Source organism: Neurospora hispaniola, assembly GCF_033458365.1.
Source record: "Neurospora hispaniola strain FGSC 10403 chromosome Unknown B0T23scaffold_2, whole genome shotgun sequence".
NCBI classification, from domain to species: domain Eukaryota; kingdom Fungi; phylum Ascomycota; class Sordariomycetes; order Sordariales; family Sordariaceae; genus Neurospora; species Neurospora hispaniola.
In genome coordinates, this window is record NW_026944407.1 from 2959483 (window position 1) to 2977223 (window position 17741).

The 17741-nt window shown below is 50.1% G+C and overlaps 4 protein-coding genes across 4 annotated transcripts; 3 read left to right on the top strand and 1 right to left on the bottom strand.

The window, feature by feature from the left end:
• Window positions 1-1684: 1684 nt before the first annotated feature.
• On the top strand, window positions 1685-4891 carry B0T23DRAFT_438299 (uncharacterized protein; the record flags this gene model as incomplete). The annotated part of the gene is made up of 9 exons (XM_062840655.1): window positions 1685-1786; window positions 1856-2100; window positions 2250-2539; window positions 3790-3896; window positions 3928-3963; window positions 4134-4227; window positions 4295-4532; window positions 4641-4767; window positions 4835-4891. 9 exons carry the CDS (start codon window positions 1685-1687, stop codon window positions 4889-4891), a joined length of 1296 nt encoding a protein of 431 aa, XP_062695701.1.
• A 337-nt stretch (window positions 4892-5228) lies between these two features.
• Window positions 5229-6298, bottom strand: B0T23DRAFT_418408 (uncharacterized protein). The gene has a single exon (XM_062839678.1). It carries the CDS (start codon window positions 6010-6012, stop codon window positions 5488-5490), a length of 525 nt encoding a protein of 174 aa, XP_062695702.1. The 5' UTR covers window positions 6013-6298; the 3' UTR covers window positions 5229-5487.
• A 3059-nt stretch (window positions 6299-9357) lies between these two features.
• Window positions 9358-11303, top strand: B0T23DRAFT_402567 (amino acid permease 2; the record flags this gene model as incomplete). Its single annotated transcript, XM_062838682.1, has 6 exons — window positions 9358-9519; window positions 9585-9861; window positions 9922-10327; window positions 10388-10544; window positions 10609-11085; window positions 11157-11303. The coding sequence occupies 6 exons, from the start codon at window positions 9358-9360 to the stop codon at window positions 11301-11303; spliced, it is 1626 nt and encodes a 541-aa protein (XP_062695703.1).
• Window positions 11304-15615: 4312 nt separating this feature from the next.
• Window positions 15616-16728, top strand: B0T23DRAFT_438315 (uncharacterized protein; the record flags this gene model as incomplete). Its single annotated transcript, XM_062840656.1, has 4 exons — window positions 15616-15665; window positions 16145-16194; window positions 16240-16429; window positions 16531-16728. The coding sequence occupies 4 exons, from the start codon at window positions 15616-15618 to the stop codon at window positions 16634-16636; spliced, it is 396 nt and encodes a 131-aa protein (XP_062695704.1). The 3' UTR covers window positions 16637-16728.
• Window positions 16729-17741: the final 1013 nt, after the last annotated feature.

The following is a 17741-nucleotide window of genomic DNA, read 5'->3' on the forward strand; positions in this document are numbered from 1 at the left end:
GGGGACCTATACCTAGGTATCTTGTGTTATTTCCTTGCGCTAGCCATGATGAACTTGATCCTTTGAATGGCATCTTATATTGTTTGTTCGGCCACAATCTGTCTTTGGACGATCTCCAAGAGCACGAGACCAGGGCACGGTAGTCTACATGTAGTTTCCCGCCCCCCGCTGATACCCCTGAAAATAGTTGCTCAAAGAAGCAAAACAATAACATGCTACCCCTTTGAGACAGTGACCAGCAATTAACATCACACAAAGCTCATCTTTGGGTTGCCCAGCATAGATACGAACACCACATGCCATTCGCAGGACGAGTACGGCAGTGGCATGGCCCCCTGATCCGACATCACCGTCCACAGCACATGCAGACATGTGAACTGCAAGGGGAACAAGTATCACTTGTTAGCAGTACCAATGTACACAGTGCTGTAGGCGGCCGTTATTATTGGCAGGGTTCGCTGGTGACGTCGGGTCCAATTACATGTACATAAGTTGTCGTTAGTTCGGGATACATCCAACCACGGGTTCTGGAGAGGAAAAGCTCTTCACTGGTAGAATGGTGGCTCGAATAAAGGTACCGCAGGAGTCAACCTTGACGATCCTGCAGAGACACTGCGCGGTTCAAAGTCTACCGATGTACATGGAAGAGGTTCTGTGAGGGTCAATTCGGACGGAAGAGAGCAGCGAACTCTTCTGCTTCAAATATTGCTTACCAAAAACCATCGACTGTGGTCTTCTCCCAGACGACGAAAGGATGAGAATGCGTGTACAGAGAGGTAGGTATGTAGTTGTACAATTTATATCCGAGGTAGCACTTTCGATCGGGAATAGCTTGGTCGTGAAGGATCGTGGGTCGGTAACTCGGTAGCATTTTGCCAAGCACCCCCAACCCCAAATGTGGCTTGCCCCTATTCCCCTTTCAGTCAGGCTCGACAGGCAACAGCCCGTTATGTTACAGGCGCGCCGCTCGCTGCAGCTCTCTGCACATGCAGGGTTCACGACCTGGTTTGGGTCTCGAAGAAATCTTTGGTGGCTGGGGTTTCCCGTTCGTTCGCTGTTCCGAGTCGTCGGTTGCTGGCCGCCGCTGGGCCTTGTTCCGCTAGGTAGTGCTTAGAATCGGTGCCGTAGTGCCCATGTTTGCTGACGTTGGGAGCGGAGATTCGCTGTTGCTGGATTTCGGGACGAGATGTGTTTATGATGATGGTTTCCTCCTCTTTAACTTTCCATCGCTTCTTTTTGTCTTTTCTCCTTTTCTCCCATCTGTTCGATGCTCGGACAACGGCGACAACGACGGCGACAACTCAATATCTGGAACCGACCGGGCGCTGTTAGAGGTTAGCTCATGCTTGGAAAGCAGTAGTGGTAAAGGAAACCAACTTTTGGGAGGACTGAAGAGGAGTTTAAGGTGGTTGGTAGCTTGGAGGTGACCTCTAGAAAGACCCATTGGGCAATCCCGGAAACCTCGGGTTTTCAATACCGTGTTCCGAAGAGCTTCTCCGATACTTCACAATTCCAGCTTGCTTAGGGGTGAAAGCAGGACTGGAAGGAATCAGCAACTGTCACGGAACGTGGGTGGACGGTATGGATGGATGTCGAACGGGGTTCTCGAAGCCTTTCGAGGTATGATGCCGGGCCAGGGCTCGTTTTCAAGCTGTCGCAAATCCTATCCCGCTTCCTGGCCTTGATGTATGAGGCGGGGATTCTCGCTCTAATGGGCTGGTGGTACCATGGATGGAAGGGGGATCCCAACGCGAGGGTGGACTTGATCTTCCCGTGCTTCTTTCCAGTACGTCTCTTGGCTTGAGCAAAGATGGCAGTTGAATTGGTTCCTCTCTTGCTAACATGGAGGGCGCAGCTTGGCGTGGCCGTTCTTGTGAACGCATACGAGATCGTCTCTTTTTCGTGCTTGGACCGGCGACGACCGATCAATGTCATTGCCGTGTGCTTCGACGTCCTGATTTGCGCTGGTAGCACCTTTTGCTTCCTCCTTCTAGGGCTTATCGACAACGACCCAGTTCAGGACAGACTTAGAACGGACTCCACGCAGGAACGATGGAGGAGGGACCAGAGTAAAGCAATGATCTTCATGATTGTGTTTTGGTAAGTCATTGGATCTGATTGAAGTGTCTGATGCGGAACACTCACGTTGTTGATTGCTCCTTACACCTTCCCTGGTCGCAGGAGTCAAGCTGGTCTTTTTTTTCTCTTTGACATTGATGCCATTGCTGACGTCGAACTTTTCGATTCAGCTTTCTTCATGCGTTGTTTATAATCATGGCTTCGGTTGGATGTGTCTACTCGGGGATATTGAAGAACAGAGCCAGAAGGCGAAGGCGGATAGCACGAAACCGAGCGCAGATGGCCCGGTTTGCAAATGAACGACGGAGGCAAATGGACGTTGATAAAGCCCAAGTCGGGGCTCCGGTTGAGGATGTCGGACAAAGTGAGGAACGGAGCGACGAACGAAACTCAAGGGGAACGGAGTCAACACAGTCAACGGAGCTGGAAGGCAACGAACGAAACACGAGGGAACGATTCAGTAGAGCCACTGAGGCTGGCATGTCCTAAGGTAGCCGGGGCGGTTACGGTACATGTACTCACACAGGATCGTTATTTCCAGGTTAGGGAAGTATACTTACCTACCTCTTATGGTTGGCCATCCTCTTTACCGACCGTCTTCTCGTACGGCAAGTTTATTACCGTACAGTATGTACTTTCCATACCAGATAGTATCGTCGGACCGTTCATAGACCGAAGTACTAGTACCTTCCACATTCTCCGTTTCAGGTTGTACCTGCTTTGGAACTTGCACAAGATCTTGCCCTACTTCGCCGCACAATCTACTTGACTCTTCCACAAAACTCTTCAGCTCTTTCACGGCTCGAACTTGAGTCATCAAGCATTTGCTCCCGCATTCTACTGCCCCTTGGACTTCAACTTTCAACTCTCAACCCTAACCGATTGCCTTAAATGTCGTCTTCTCCTCTCCTCCTCAACAGGGAACGTCGTGCCGCGAGGAGTTGAGTCCCTCCCTAAGGGTCCTCCCATCCTGTCAAAGTATTATGAGGTAACTTAATGTGATCATCCAATACCAACGTATTCGTACCTTGGAGACAAATACCAAGTAGCCGCCTAGAAGTGCTAACACATCTCCCGACTCATTTAGGCATCTCCTTCGCTCCCACTGCCCAAGCGGCGTGGAAATTGAACAAAAACAACCAGTTACTGTTTTTCGCGCCTCAACAGTTGTTGCTGGTCCATTCGACTGTTTGCATAAGGTACGAGCTCCATAAACTGCCTTGACGAGCGTCTCCACCCCTTGATTACCTGTTTCCAGGTTTGAAATCATCCTCGTTACGAGTTTGGGCATTCTGGGTCTGGCAAAGGGGCACACAAAGCTCAGCAGACACTCAAGCTCCTTTCACTTTGCGATCATGTCAACAAAAAGGAAGTGCATCTGGCTGACCTGGCTTGATAATGTACCCAGGGGCAGTAATATGTCTTTGGCCGCCGGCACCACCAAGAAGCTGTCTGTCGAGGACAAGAAGAGGCAGGAGAAGAAAGACACTGTCGCCAACGACTGTAGTGCCGGCCACGCCAGGTAAAACTCCGCTCTCGTCCTGTCACTCTTTCGTTATCGTATACCTACAGGTATGGTTGGTGACCATTTATAAACCACAGTGGTCAAATCTCCGGTTTTTCGATTGTGCTGGTCGATGACGGGACAAACCATGCGTCCCGTCATCGGCCAAAAATAACAATTATCGCCATCTCCACCACCGAATCCAGGCACACGCCATCACGGGGATCAGGCCCGGCGAAGACGCTACGCCGGGTATCCCTCTGCACCCTTGTCCACTACAGTATTGGCGTGTGCCCTGGTTACGCAGAAATATGTTTTCAAAGATCAAGAAGCTCTTCGCGAAGGCCAGGGAACGTAGAGGTACCTCTAGGTATGTGCTCGTCTGTACAATTCACCGACATCACCAAAGAATATTCCAAAGCACCATTGGAGTGGACCCTCAATTTCGGCCTCACCTCACATGGCCTCCCCGTTCTTTCCGATCATGATGGGACCGATGACTACGAGCGGCGGAACTAACGAAGTTGCCAGACATTGCATGTCTGGGCAGTCTGAATCTGGACCTTCCTACCGAGCGAGGTTCTCTTCCGGCCGGTTTGTTGGACCCAACGGCTTCAACATCAAGCCGGGGGGCTGGACAGTAAGTACCTTACCTATATGTCTATCCCTCGCTTTCCTTCCCATCAGAAACGTGACTAATCGTTGAACCAGTTCATCAACCATCAACTCATCGCCTACCTTGCATGGTAATAGCCACCAACAACCAAGATGCCTTGCCCTCACAAAAAGCTCTACGAAAGGAGAGGAAGATCAGCGGGGAGGCCGGCGACAACAAGAAGCGCAAGAAGCACAACGGCGAGACCGCCGAGGAGAAGGCTGAGCGCAAGAAGCAAAAGAAGAGCGAGTTGGGATGCTGGAGGTATAGCGATAGAGGAAACCGCTCGCTGGAGTCCGTCAGCGACCCTGTCACTTGTAGACCGCGGGGCAAGAATCCAGGTTGACACGACCTTCACCTTGATCTCACCTTCACTTCCGCTTGATCAGGTTGACTGTTCAGCGATGCAAATCTCTGCACCTCTCCTGCTGGGCCCGCTCCTGACCCGAATGAAACGGAAGAACAGAGGAAGCGCCGCTTGCGGAAGGAGGAGGAGAAGAAGAAGGAAAAGAAAGGAGAAGAAGGAGAAGTTTTCCAAAGTGCGTCAGCACCGCTAAACGTCCTGGGAGTGTTGGGAAGCCTCTGACCCTGTGCAGACAACCAAGTTTGCCAGAACTGAGCGAGGTGCAAAGGAGACGACAGAATGTGTTTGAGTTTGCAGTGGTAACGGAAGAGGATAAGTGGAAATCAGAGTAGTCTAAAAACATACGAATACCACTATCGTCTCCAAAAACTTGTAGTTCCTCTCTGTGTTGTGAAGTCAAGTGGATATTGCGGTGACTTCGTTGTCACTCGATCGCAAGTGAATACCTACAAACAGTTCTCGGTGCTTGTTAACTGATACTTTCAAACCTCCTTGAGGCCTGATATTTTCTTCGCGCATCGTGGGTATTTTTATCCTCAACGAGCCGTCTCTACATGACACTTGCAACAGCGGGACAACAAATTAGTGAAGACGGTGCGTGAACCAAGCACAAGAGCAATCATATGGAACGAAATAAAGTGTTTCAAATGGGGGTATCGTGTTATTATATCTTCTCAACACACACACGTCTCCTATGTGCGAGACCTAAGCCCAAATGCGAAATTTCCACTGACGGAGTCAGACATGCTTCCCGCGCTGTAGTGACTCGGCTTGCAAAAACACCATGTCCTTTGTGACGAAAATGCTTTCCCAAATTCATTCATACATGCATCCCGAAACCAACAAACTCCTAATGCAATTGAAATGTGTAGGGTATCCGATCCTTTACTTGTCCTCCTCCTCCTTCTTTTTGTTGCTGGTCTCCTTGTCGTCCTTCTCCTCGCTCTTGCCCCTGACGGCGCCCTCGAAGCTGGTACCAACACTGGCAATGGTCTCGCCAACAGGCTTTCCGAGGCCGCCCGTGACGCTGGTAATGGTCTCGCCGATGCCGCGCGAGGCAGCGCCGACTACACCGCCAACCGTGTTGGCGACGGAAGCGGTGGTGTTTCCGACCGTGGTGGTGACGCCGCTGGCTACGCTTCCGACGGCGCCGGTGACGGTGCTGGTGGCGCTCGCGAGGAGACCGGGGGACTTTTCTTGTTGCGCATCATCGTTGGAGGTGGAGGAGCTCTCGGTCTTGCTCTCGCTCTGCGCATCCTTCTTCTCGGTGGAGCTCTTCTGCTCCTTCTCTAGAGAAGCGAGGGTCTTGGGGGCCTTCTCGATCTGCTCGGCAGTGACGGGCTCGCCGGCGTCTTGGGAGACGGCCTGGGAGTAGAGGGGGGCACCGGGCTTGTTGGGGTTGGAGGCCATTTTGGTGGTTTTGATGGGATTGGTGATTTGCGGGTTTGATTTTGTGGCTGGTCTTGTTGGTTGGAGAAAGATGTTCTCTTGATTTATTGTAGTAGGAGAATTGGAAGCAGTGATAATGTTCTACGAAAGAGGTTTGGAGTGTGTGACCGATGCGTTCCTTATATGCCTGTACGACCACATGGAAGGACGACACCCCACCGTGCATTGCGTTGCGGTTGCATGACGATGATGGTTGGCAGCCAAAGGCAGGGGAGGGCTTGGTGGAAGCTTCAAAGACACAGTTGCCCCGCCATTCTACGTCATTTTGCTGCACGGTCGATCATGGTCCGTCTCGCTGCCGTCCGTCTTCAAGTTGTGTTTGCCTGTCTCTGACACCTGCACTATCGTTTGCCGGTCAGTACCGTGCCTACCGCACCCCTGATTCTTCCATCCCTGATTGCCGAATGACACTTCACTTTCCTATATATATAGTACCTGTCAAAGGCGCTCAAATTGGCGCGTTGCTGGCAATCGCTGCCAAAACTGACTGCCATGATTGCGAGCAAGGGTCGGTGGCTGTAATGACGTCGACGTACTAATAGTATAGCGGGGCCGAGCACGCTATACCTGTTCTGGCCGTTCCTGATTTCGCCCTTCCCGAAAGTGATCGTAATGAAATCTACGTATAGTTCCCTTTTTCAACCAAGGCACCTTCTTGAAGAATTCCGGGGTTGAAGGGAGGGGGAGCCACTAGTCGTTCTTGTCGTAGCACACAACATGATCGTCGTCCATGGCATTTGCCAAATTATCTTTCCAAAAGATGCACTGACATGTGCCCGGTCGCCGAAGCAAGCTGCCGCTGCCGTGGGGTATGTCGGCGAGGTCCTCCACATAATTATGATCTCTGTCGGAAAACGTTCAAGTGCCTCAATCTGCCAAAGGCATAACGTCACGATGGACGAGGACAACTTTTGCGCCTCTCCACCGTACATAAGTACTTAACCTCTCAGAATTTCGGTCCCTCGACATTGAGAATTGAACTCAGATTGACCCCGCCTGTAGATACAGTCAGTCGAATGATTCGTAAATTTCTGAAACACGTCATCATCATCAAATATTGTATACAGCAAACGACGTGCTGTGAATTAGCTCTGTCCAGTGTGTTCCTGCATACTACCTGGTAGAGGTAGATTTGGAGCAATGGAGGCCTTCGGCGTCGGATCCCCGGGGTACCTCTACCAAATGAGTTGACCCAGTCGACATAAGCGGACACCCACCTACCAACAAGTGGGTCAAAGCCTCCGGCAACCGAACCGATGCTGCTCGTTGGTGTTGTTGATTTTGAGCTCTACGTTGGTACACTCACCCGTGTCTAAAACGAGACATCTGCCTTCTCAAATAAAGTGAGTTTACCTGTCATGGAAGTCAAGTCAGACCCGAGCCGCTGGTCCGTAGCAGACTCGGATCACACAAAGTCGGAAAATCATACCCCAAACAACCCTAACCCGCAGATTTCTATGTAACAGACGAGGTTCCGTTGCCAGCCAGCTAACCAACTGCTGTTGGGGATATTTAGCTCTTCGGGCGGGTAGGCGCAACTGGTCGGACGCGGCAGCTCGCAATCCATGAGACAATAGTATGCGGCAGAGCGAGGGATCACATACTAATACTGTACTTACTATCTAAGTTCCATCAGTAATTCACAGTGTGCCAGACATCCAAACAGAGCGTGGCCTGGGACACTTCTGCCAGCAACCACCAAACTGCAGGAAACCCATTTCTGAAAGTAAATACCTTTACACAAGGCATTGATTCCGTTCATTGATAAATTCACCGTCCATACATCACTTTAGTAGCTTTATCCGACGCCTTAGAGCCCCATCCTCGATATCCGGCCCACGAGCCCTTGCGTCGCTCAACTCGACAGCACGTCTTGGTCGACATCAAACTTCCAGACCCAACAATTGGCCACATCAACACGTTATCATCATTCAACTCAGAAGCGAATATTTTTCCGGCCACTGCGCGACTTGCAAGAACTGTACGTTCGAACAGGTAAGCTGGGAGACCGTTCGAGTCTTGGGTCTAAAGAGTTGGCTTAAAGCGTGACCAATGCATACACCGCCTCTATAAGAGTCTGGACCATTTCAGGAGTGACCGATGCTTTTGGTTGTCACGAGCATGGTTACAGTATGTGGGTATAGATGCCCATTGGTCGGTAAAGCCAGGACGAATGAGAGACGGTAATTGAGGGGCTCTGCTGGCGGACCCTCTTGCCCCAAGTAGTGTTCTAAATGTGTTGGCAATCTTTCGCTAACATCCAACACTTCATACTAGTCAAACTTACCTTAACAATCGTTCACGATAATCCAAAGCCTCCTGGTGTGCTAGGTAGAGCTCTTGACGCACAACAAGCTACGAAACCACCAAACCAATATCCTACAGGTCTTACAACATCGTGCGCCATTCTTCCGCAGACATCATCAGGGCGAAGAGGTTTGAAAGCACCACACATTCGAGGAAAAGAAGGGATCAAGTTGCCAAACCGATTTGAGCCGACCCAAGCCGACGAGTGCCGACATCGGAATACTTCGAACACGGGCGGATAAGCGGGTCTTACTATGAGCAGGGCGCGACTCTTTCACCTCCATCCGGGGGTATCAACAGTCAAACGGCTGCCTTTTACTACAAGATTACCAAATCAGAAGACCAGTAAAAGGAGATGGAAGCCTGAAGAGGACACTAGCGTCTTTCGAAACTCACCGTCACAGACTGGCCAGGCCGAGACCAAGGCGGTGTCTATCTCCTTGACCGATCGATATCAGCTTTCGAGACTCGAGTTCCAAAGACTTAACCGTAACAAGTCTTGGGTCTCGACCCTCAGCTTGGACGACACTATGGGACGAACAGCTTGATGGGTCTAGCCTTCAGCTGAAGAGCTCCAGACGAACTTATCACCGCAAGGATTGAGCCCGTCGATGCACAACCCACATGTACGATTTCTGAGGCACGCACGTGCATGCAACAAAAGTGCATGTCTGGAAGAATCAGCCCCACAAGGATTGTTTCCTGGTCTTCTTACTATGCCTCGAACATCAGATACCTGAACTGTGCGGGGTGGTTCACCAGAGAACGAAGGTCAAAGTGCCCAATATTTCAGTGAGCGACTCGTGTTGAATGTGGCGGTCAGAACCGTATTGACTGGTATCGTCCATATAAAATCACAGCCATCCCGTTGTCATTGTTTGTCTATGGAACACAACGCTTCGCAAGAGGGGAACTCAAGCCCCGATCTGATATCGAATCCGGTGAAGATTCTGTACCAAGCTCCTTTACATAAAGCCCATCGGCACCATTTGTGCCACCATGTCTTTTTCACCACCAAACAAATCGGCAGACGCCGCCATCGAGATTACTGAAATGACCCGGCAAAGCACTCCATCTTCTGGCGAAGCTGCAGCTCCAACGCCATCAACAAGCTCTATCGAAAGTGGCGATAAGGCGCTGGAGGCGTTGGGCTATACACCAGTGAGTTTAGTATCAGAGGGCCTCGCTCTCCTGAAGATTTGTGGGCTTCTACTCACATATCATAGGTATTCAAACGCGAGTTCTCAAGGTGGTCCAGCTTCAGTTTTGCTATGAGCATATCTGGAGTATATGGCACACTCATGTCGACATGGATATACGGCCTGCAAGCCGGAGGTGCGGCTGCTATCATGTGGAGTTGGATCATGGGCGGCGCTGGCGGGTGGGCACTTGCATACAGTATCGCTGAGATCGCATCTGCCTACCCCAGTTCCGGGGCCATGTACTTCACCTTGAAGTTTCTCGCTCCTGAAGAGCAAGTTCCCTTTCTATGTTGGATTGCCGGCAAGTTCCATGTCTAGGATACCCTCGTCTCTCCCATGTTGCTGACCAGATCTGCAAAAGGTTATCTCAATCTCGTGGGTACCGTTGCAGGTGGTGCCTCTACCGAATATGCCGCGAGCCAGATGCTTCTTGCAGCTGTTTCGATTACATCCAACTTCAGCTACGTGCCCACACCAACCCATGTTGTGGGTGTCATGATAGGGCTTACTATTATTCATGCCATGATCAACACTCTACCGACGGCTTGGTTGAACCGGTTAACAAGCGGCTATGTTGTCTTCCACATTAGTGTTCTACTCGGCGCTTGTGTTACCTTGTTGGTCCAGAAGCGGCACGATATGCACGATCTCAAATATGCCTTTACCGATTTCCAGCCTTCATCGGGCTGGAGCCCTCCTGGTTTTGCCTTTCTTTTTGGATGCCTTACGCCAGCCTGGATCATGACTGGCTGTGATGGTACAGCTCGGTAAGTTTGTGGGCTGACCCATGGATGATGAAAGTAGTCATGATGCTGACTCGAGGAAAGCATTGCTGAAGAAGCAAAGAACCCTCAGATGGTTGTACCTAGAGCCATTGCCAACGCGACCACGTTCACTTATGTTATTGGATTCTTTTTCAACCTGGTCTTGGTTGTCTGCATGGGCGACCCCAAAGACCTGATAAATAGCCCCAGTGGCCAACCGGTAAGTTTACCCAAGCCAAGGTTCCATGTTCTGACCTCTCCAAGTTAACATTGTCAATAACAAGGTCGCACAACTCTTCTTCAATGGCATGGGCCGTGCTCCCGCAATTTTCTTTACACTTTGCGGCTTCGGCGTGATGAATCTCGTGGCGATCCCTGGTATACAAGCCGGCAGTCGGACCATTTTCGCCCTCTCCCGCGATAACCTTCTTCCCTTCTCTCATATCTGGGTCCGTATCTCCAAACGCTCACAAACTCCCCTTATCGCCGTTTGGACGTATGCTGTTCTAGAGATCATCATCAATCTTCTCGGCTTAGCAAGCAGTACTGCCATTGGCGCCGTCTTCAATGTGTGTACGGTTGCATTGAACGTGTCCTATGTCATACCCATCATTTGCAAGATGGTCTATGGGCGCATGCAGAAGGGGCCTTGGCATATGGGCAAATATAGTATCTGGGTTAATGCGTTTGCGGTTGCCTGGAATTCGTTCATGGCCGTGATCTTTTTCTTCCCGACGCGGCTACCTGTTACACCTGAGAATGTGAGTACCGCCATCTTCTCCCGCTTGGGCTCTACCTACAGAGGATGCGGCAATGCTAACATGTCCTCCAGATGAACTACGCCATTGTTGTCTTTTTCTTCGTTTTCATCTTTGCCCTCGGTTTCTGGTTTACCCATGGACGCCATTACTATACCGGCCCCCTAACGCACTCGTCACGCGCTACCGATATGTCGGTCATTATGCCCGACGGAGTGTGATCGGTTTCACTTCCTGTACGACTCTGTAGGAGACGGTCCTCCTTGTATTTCTTTTATCTTCATAGAAGCACCTCAACTGCTCTGCGTTGCCTTTAACTTTTTGGGAGCTCGGCGTTGTCTTGGTTGCTTGGTCGGTCAATAGTTTTACTATTACATTATTTGGCGTTGCATTCTTGTTTGGAGTCTCTCCTAAACGTTTATGGGGGTCGAGCTGGGGTCTAGAGAGTCGGGGACGGGTTCGAAAAAGCTTATTTTGGCGTCGTCTTGGTTTTTCCCGTTGCAGGTCGTGGTGCATATAAGTCGTGATTCATCAAGGTCGGGTGGCGTGATCCCTGGCGTTCAAGTGTTGTCCACTGCCTTGCCAAACCTCCTCCATTCCGACTTTATCCCCGTGTCGCTCCTTGATGAATGTCCAGGATTTCATCAAATCATACGCCGAATACACAACTCAAAACTACCTAGTCTGCTATACCGACTTCATCTGAATATAGAGGGCATTCCGTGCTCTGTTTACCCGCTTCAGGGGTAAGGCTTGGCGTTCAGGTTGGTGTTGGTCCCAGCCTTGGCCCGACTGTGCCTGGTGTAGATCACTAACCTAATCTTCTTTCACGCCAGTAGACTGTTGGATCTGTGGTCCCTCTTCGATCACCCGAGGACGCGTGGGGTTTGTCACCTCATCAACCGCGACAACCCCCGCTCAATCCATGTCTTCATGTCACCCATTAACATGCAAGCTAAGAGGTCCAGGCCCTTTGATGTCCAAATGGCACCAGCGGCATTGGACGCTAAAAACGGTTGCCCTTCAGGATGAACTGAAGAAACAGCAACATGTTGTCCGGAACCTGCAACCCGAGCAGCTCAATGGATTGAAAATTGGCAACCCAGCCCCAGAGTTGTCGAGTGCCACCTCCTTGGGCCACCCCCTTAACCAAAAGGAACAAATGTGCTCAGCTTGCCCGTACCGTAGAGGTAGCTAGATGTAGCTGACATTGATGAGGAGGTTATAGGCAAGCGCTCTTGTTCAATTCATCTCCTCCTCGATTTGGAACTTGGGTCTTTCATCTCGCTATATGATCAACAGTGGCTCAGGGTGGAATTGGTTCTTCTGTCGGTAGAAGTAGGTAGAGGTAGTTTCTCTCTGTTTGGATCTTCTTTTTGTTCGTTCGTCGGGTTGGTTTGTTGAATATCGTGGAGTGTCTGCGATGTTCTCAGGTATTATGTGTGAGCCTTTGAGCCTTATCATCAGGAATAATGGATGGCTCACGGCGATCGAAGCATGATTAGGTATTTGCCTACCTCTACATCTGCTTGGAGTGCGTAGTTCTTCTTGATCCCTTGTGACGTAGATCGCATCGATGGTTGGTACCTATATCTTTTCCCGTCTTGTAAACATGAAGCAGAGAGACCCAGCAAATTGGATCAATAGCCTATGCTGCTGAAGTTCTGGGGTTCCATGTTCGCCGCCCCCCTAATATTGTAGGTGTTCATCGTGTCAAGTAGGGGTCGTACATTCCATGGCTCATGGAGGGCAAATGGTCGCTCTTCTCCAGCTTCTGCGCAGGACATGAACAAAGGGCAGGTAGTATCATATGTGTACCGCCACGGTCGGTTAAGGTTGTGAAGTCGCGTGTTCAGGTATATGAATAGCGTGTCCCATTTAACTTCTTTCCAAGTCCGCCATCGCAAGAGCCGCCTGTCATCTGTAGCGCCTGCTGACAGCCAACGTAAAACATTCCGAGATGGATGTATGTGTGAGCATAAGAGAGAGTGTGTGTTGATTGCACCGTGAATAATAGCTGCGGTATAGGTATCTTCGAATTTGTCTACTAGGAGTAGATATATCCAAGTTCGGGCTATTGGATCCCATGGAGCTCGTAATGGTTTCAATTTTCTGAGTGTTGGGGCTGTCGCGTTTCTGCCACAGTTGCCTCCCAGCAAACTGAAATTTGTAAAAGCCGCGTATCAAGAACACGGAGGTCGAACTCGAGTCGCGTGTTGGCCTTGCTGGGCTCTTCTTCTTTGGAGTGATGAGGAATCGTTCGTCGAGACATATCCATCGCAGGGATTTATATCATTTCGTGATGAAGGCCACTCGCGTCCCTGCCGTCCAGGAAAAAAGGTCAGCAAATTCTGAAGTGGTCATGCAGAGTGACAAGGACTACGAGGAGTTCCCAAGTTAGGCGAAGGTGTGAAAGAGCTCAGAAATACACTCCGTTGCTTCTGGTCGATTCGCGGCGTGAACAGTCTCCTTTTGAGTTTTGTGAGATAGATTAATGCTGCTTTTTTCTCACACACACACTGGTCATGTCATGGATGGTTGAGCTGTCCAGGCTGTAGTGGGGGGGTCGTACCGAGGGAAGATGGCAGGCACAACAATTCGAGTTCACACACAGAGCCGCCATCCACCAAGGCAAGCAGAACAGTGGTGGCATGCGAGGAAGAGGATGAACAATTTTTACTTTTCTAGCTATCTTCATAGGATAAACGAGTGTGAACTGTACTTGAGATGTTGAGTCCCATGGCATGCTGAGGAAAGCGTCATCTTTACGCATAAACTGGTCTGCCTTCTGTCAAGGTATACCTGTGTCCGGCATGCGTGCGTCGCTGAACAATGGGACCTCACTCTGTTTCTGATGTGGTAGGTAATCAGAAAATAACAGGAACCGTCGCGGTTGAAGGGAGACTCGTAGATCAAGTCCAGCTCATGGCATCACGCTATCCAGTCCCATAGAGGTAATCCAGCTCGCATGAACAACTTCATGAGCACAAGGCAACCATATGAAGTCTCGTCAGACCCCTCTCGCCGCGTCACCAAGTGGGAAGGCTGGCTAGAGTGTGCTGTCTGGGGGAAAGTTGAGAAGGTCTCGGAGATTTTCGACCCAGGCCGGCCGGCCACCCCCCTCGAGCCGCGCAATCAGCCCGTCGACCAGCCGATTTCCATCCCGCCACATGGCAACAGACGATACTCCCGGCTGTAACTGACGGAAACAAACACACTGATTAGGAATTTGCACTCGTGACAGGGAATTTGCACTCGTGCACAGACCAGTCCTCGAGGGGTATTTAATATCCTCCTCCTCACCCCCAGAACCTCTTCCTCTTTTCTTCTTCTTCATATGCCAAAGGTAGGTTACTTTGCCCGCAGCTAACTCGACCTGCCTTCTCCATGGCTTGTCGGTGCCAGGGCTAGATCAATACCTCTAAAACTTTGAACGCCCTGGCTTTCTCCATGTCTTGGCTTTGTAGTGAGGGACATCTCCTTTTGTTGATCGCTAACTTGATCATTCCTTCGCCCGCTGCCAACCCGACCTGCCTTCTCCATGGCTTGTCGGTCTCAGGGCTAGACTAATCACTCTAAAGTTCCTTCTGACACGTTTAATGCCCTGGCTTTCTCCATGCCTTGGCTCGTAGAGATGGACATTTTCTGTCGTTGATTGCTGACTTCATCACTCGCCCGCCGCCAACCCGACCTGCCTTTTCCATGGCTGGTCGGTATCAGGGCTAGATCAACTCCTCTAAAACTTGAACGCCCTGGCTTTCCCATGCCTTGGCTCGTAGTGAGGAACATTTTCCTTTATTGATCTCTGGCTTGATCGTGTTTCCCTTCGCGCTTGCCCGGTCGTCCTCTCGTCATACGTTGGCCGTGCATCGCATGGGGAGAGATTCAAAACCTCTGCATTGTCCGTCCTGGCTCAGTTCTCAGCGCCTTGGATGATTGTCATCAGAGGGAGATTTCCTTTGCTTTCATGCTCATTCAAGCATATAAACAATGTACTGGTATGCAAGCATTCTTGTGGTGTTCCTTTCGCAGAGGTATCTTCAGCGTTGTGATGTGATTCTAGATCTCGCCGTGAAAAACATACCTCCAGGTTCCATACCTCTACTTGCCCTGTGTAAAACATTACTTTGGGCGCTGGTGGCTAGTTAGGTATGAAACAAGCGCTTCTTTCAGGCTCTCCTCCTGTTGCATGCGATTTGTACGTGTAGGAATGTTGAGGTACATCAAAAGTATTGGTAGGGTCTTTCCATGAGAAGCCATGTGTGCCATTGTCGATAGGACAGTGAAATGAATCACACTATCTTGCCTTGGTGTTTCACTAGGGTAGGTATACAGTGGGGGAAAACACCTCTACGGAATGAATCCGTGAATTTGCTGCGTTCAAGTGTCGTGAACCAGTCTTGCCAGAACTAAATGCGTTGTCCAGCTGCAACTGAGGCCGCATGCAGGAACTGCAGTCGCGACTACCCTCTTTCAATTCCCATCCAACAACATTTGACGCGCTCGAACTTCTAAGTTGACTTGACCATAAACATGACAATGGATCAAGCAAAAGTCAGTATTCCCGTTGAACTCCACCTAGGGTAGGTACGTGGTTGATTTCGAGTCTTTTTTTCACGGCTGACACGGTTCTCCTGCTCCCAGATCTCCAAACCTCGAGACCTCGCGACATTCTCTCGCTTTCCGAACTCCCGAGCAAACCACCGCATTTGAACCGAAGACTTCTACAGAGATGCGAATGATGGATACCATGACGAGAGATACCGACCTGAGTAGTAGCCCAGACTAACATGCTACATCTTGGCTTGGACTGCCTCTCACTGTCACAAACCGCTGGTCGACCGATTGGCGGCGCGTACGAGAAGGCCTTGGATCGCATGAGCGACCATAACAGGAACCCATGTCGCTATTCACCTGGGGAGAACAAGTTCAGTACGCTTCTGTTTGTCCTTCTGCTGACACCAACAAATTACTTTCTTTATTTGTACTAACGTACTCAAGCTCCCGGCAGTTCCTCCACGCAAGCATCCAGTCTTCGTTCGCTCGATTCGCGCCGGTCAAGACCATACCCGGGTCACGGCTTCATCTTCAAGGCGCAAGGCACAACCAGAAGTCGGTGCAGTTCCGAGAAATAGTTCGAAAATTCCAAACATGAAGGGATCGCGCAGCTCAGTCACCACCTGACAACGTTTATCCTTCGTCGGAACCAGCAAGCCGTCCACCCTAACGCACGGCAATCGAATTCGCGAGAACCAAGACGGAATGGACCCTATCCAAGCCCGCAACACCTTCTCTACCTCTACCTTGACTGCCCTCCCCCTTGTCCGAGACGCCGAAACCCCTTCTGGTTTTAATTTAGAACCCAAGGGGAGCGACATGGAGAACAAGAACAATGACGAGAATGTGTACGCTCTTTGGAAGGAGAAGAGCTTCTGGGATTTTCTAAAGCACGTCATTTGCTTTTTTAATGTTTATTGTGATGACGATGCCACCGACCAAAAAGAGAGGCGCAATGTGGGACAAGACGAGAAACGGTCATCTATCCAACCAGTGAACCACCAGGATCTATTTCTTCAGATCCGGCACTTCTCGAATGGTTGACACAGTGTGTAGGGGAGGTCGCGTTATCAGCGAAGGAGATGCAGGGGCTCATAGAAAGCTACAGAGATAAGAAGGATAGTTTTGCTTTCCTCCCCGCGCAGACGATAATGTGATCAAGCATCTGATTGTAAATAAACCTTGACCTCTAGTCATAGTTCCTATCAGAAATGATCTTACCATGTTGTCGCATGTCGTCTACAGCTGTAGACTATGCCGATCTGGCTCGAGTTGAACTGTCCCATTGCTACAAGGCATAGGATACCCTGAGGTCAATTCAAGACGACTACAAGCACTTTCGACAGATGACCAAGCATCTGAACGAGATACTGCAGGCTACTCCAGGAAATAAGAGTATAGCCAGGCAAGTGACGAAGATCGCGAGTACGTTTTGATTTCCAGCCTATTTACCCTCAACTAACACGGGGTTTCCCGTGAGGAAACCACGAGGTACACAGCACCACAAACCGAATAATGTCTTTCAAGCGAGTGGACTGAACAGTTAAGTCGAGATACGGTAAACATGACAATCAAGACACTATCAAAGAAATGACATACGCTTCACATTCAGCTAAAGACACTACGTTATTCCCATTATGTATTAATCGAAGGAAACGGTGCATCTAAATATCCTCTCGAAGCGAATAGACTAGAAGTCAAGTCTGGAGCCAGCAACAAATTCACGGGCAAAATCATCGAGAACCTCGAAAGGTATAACTTCATCTAATTTCACGGTCGATAAGCTCTATTCCATGTCACTGTTTAAGCTCAAGCTCAAAGGTCACGGGAGAGCTAGCACTTCCACAAGCTTCCAAAACCCCAGCCTTGAATAGAGCATCTCTGACACATCCCGGGTTCTTGCTTGATGAGATCAGACGAGAGAATATCAGAAGACCTTCGAGTGGACACAGTTGGCGTTGTCTTTCTGCGAGTCTAGCTGTTTTTGTATATCCTGTGTTTGACGTGCTGTCCAGACTTCGACTCAGAAATTTCATCTGAACCTTCAAAGTCTGGGTAGACTCAAAAAACGTCCAATCATTAGAACAAAGGGCCTGGAAAAC

What these genes read in the sequence shown, in the direction of transcription:
- B0T23DRAFT_418408 (XM_062839678.1), bottom strand. Translation starts at nt 6,012, where the DNA reads ATGGCCTCCAACCCCAACAAGCCCGGTGCCCCCCTCTACTCCCAGGCC.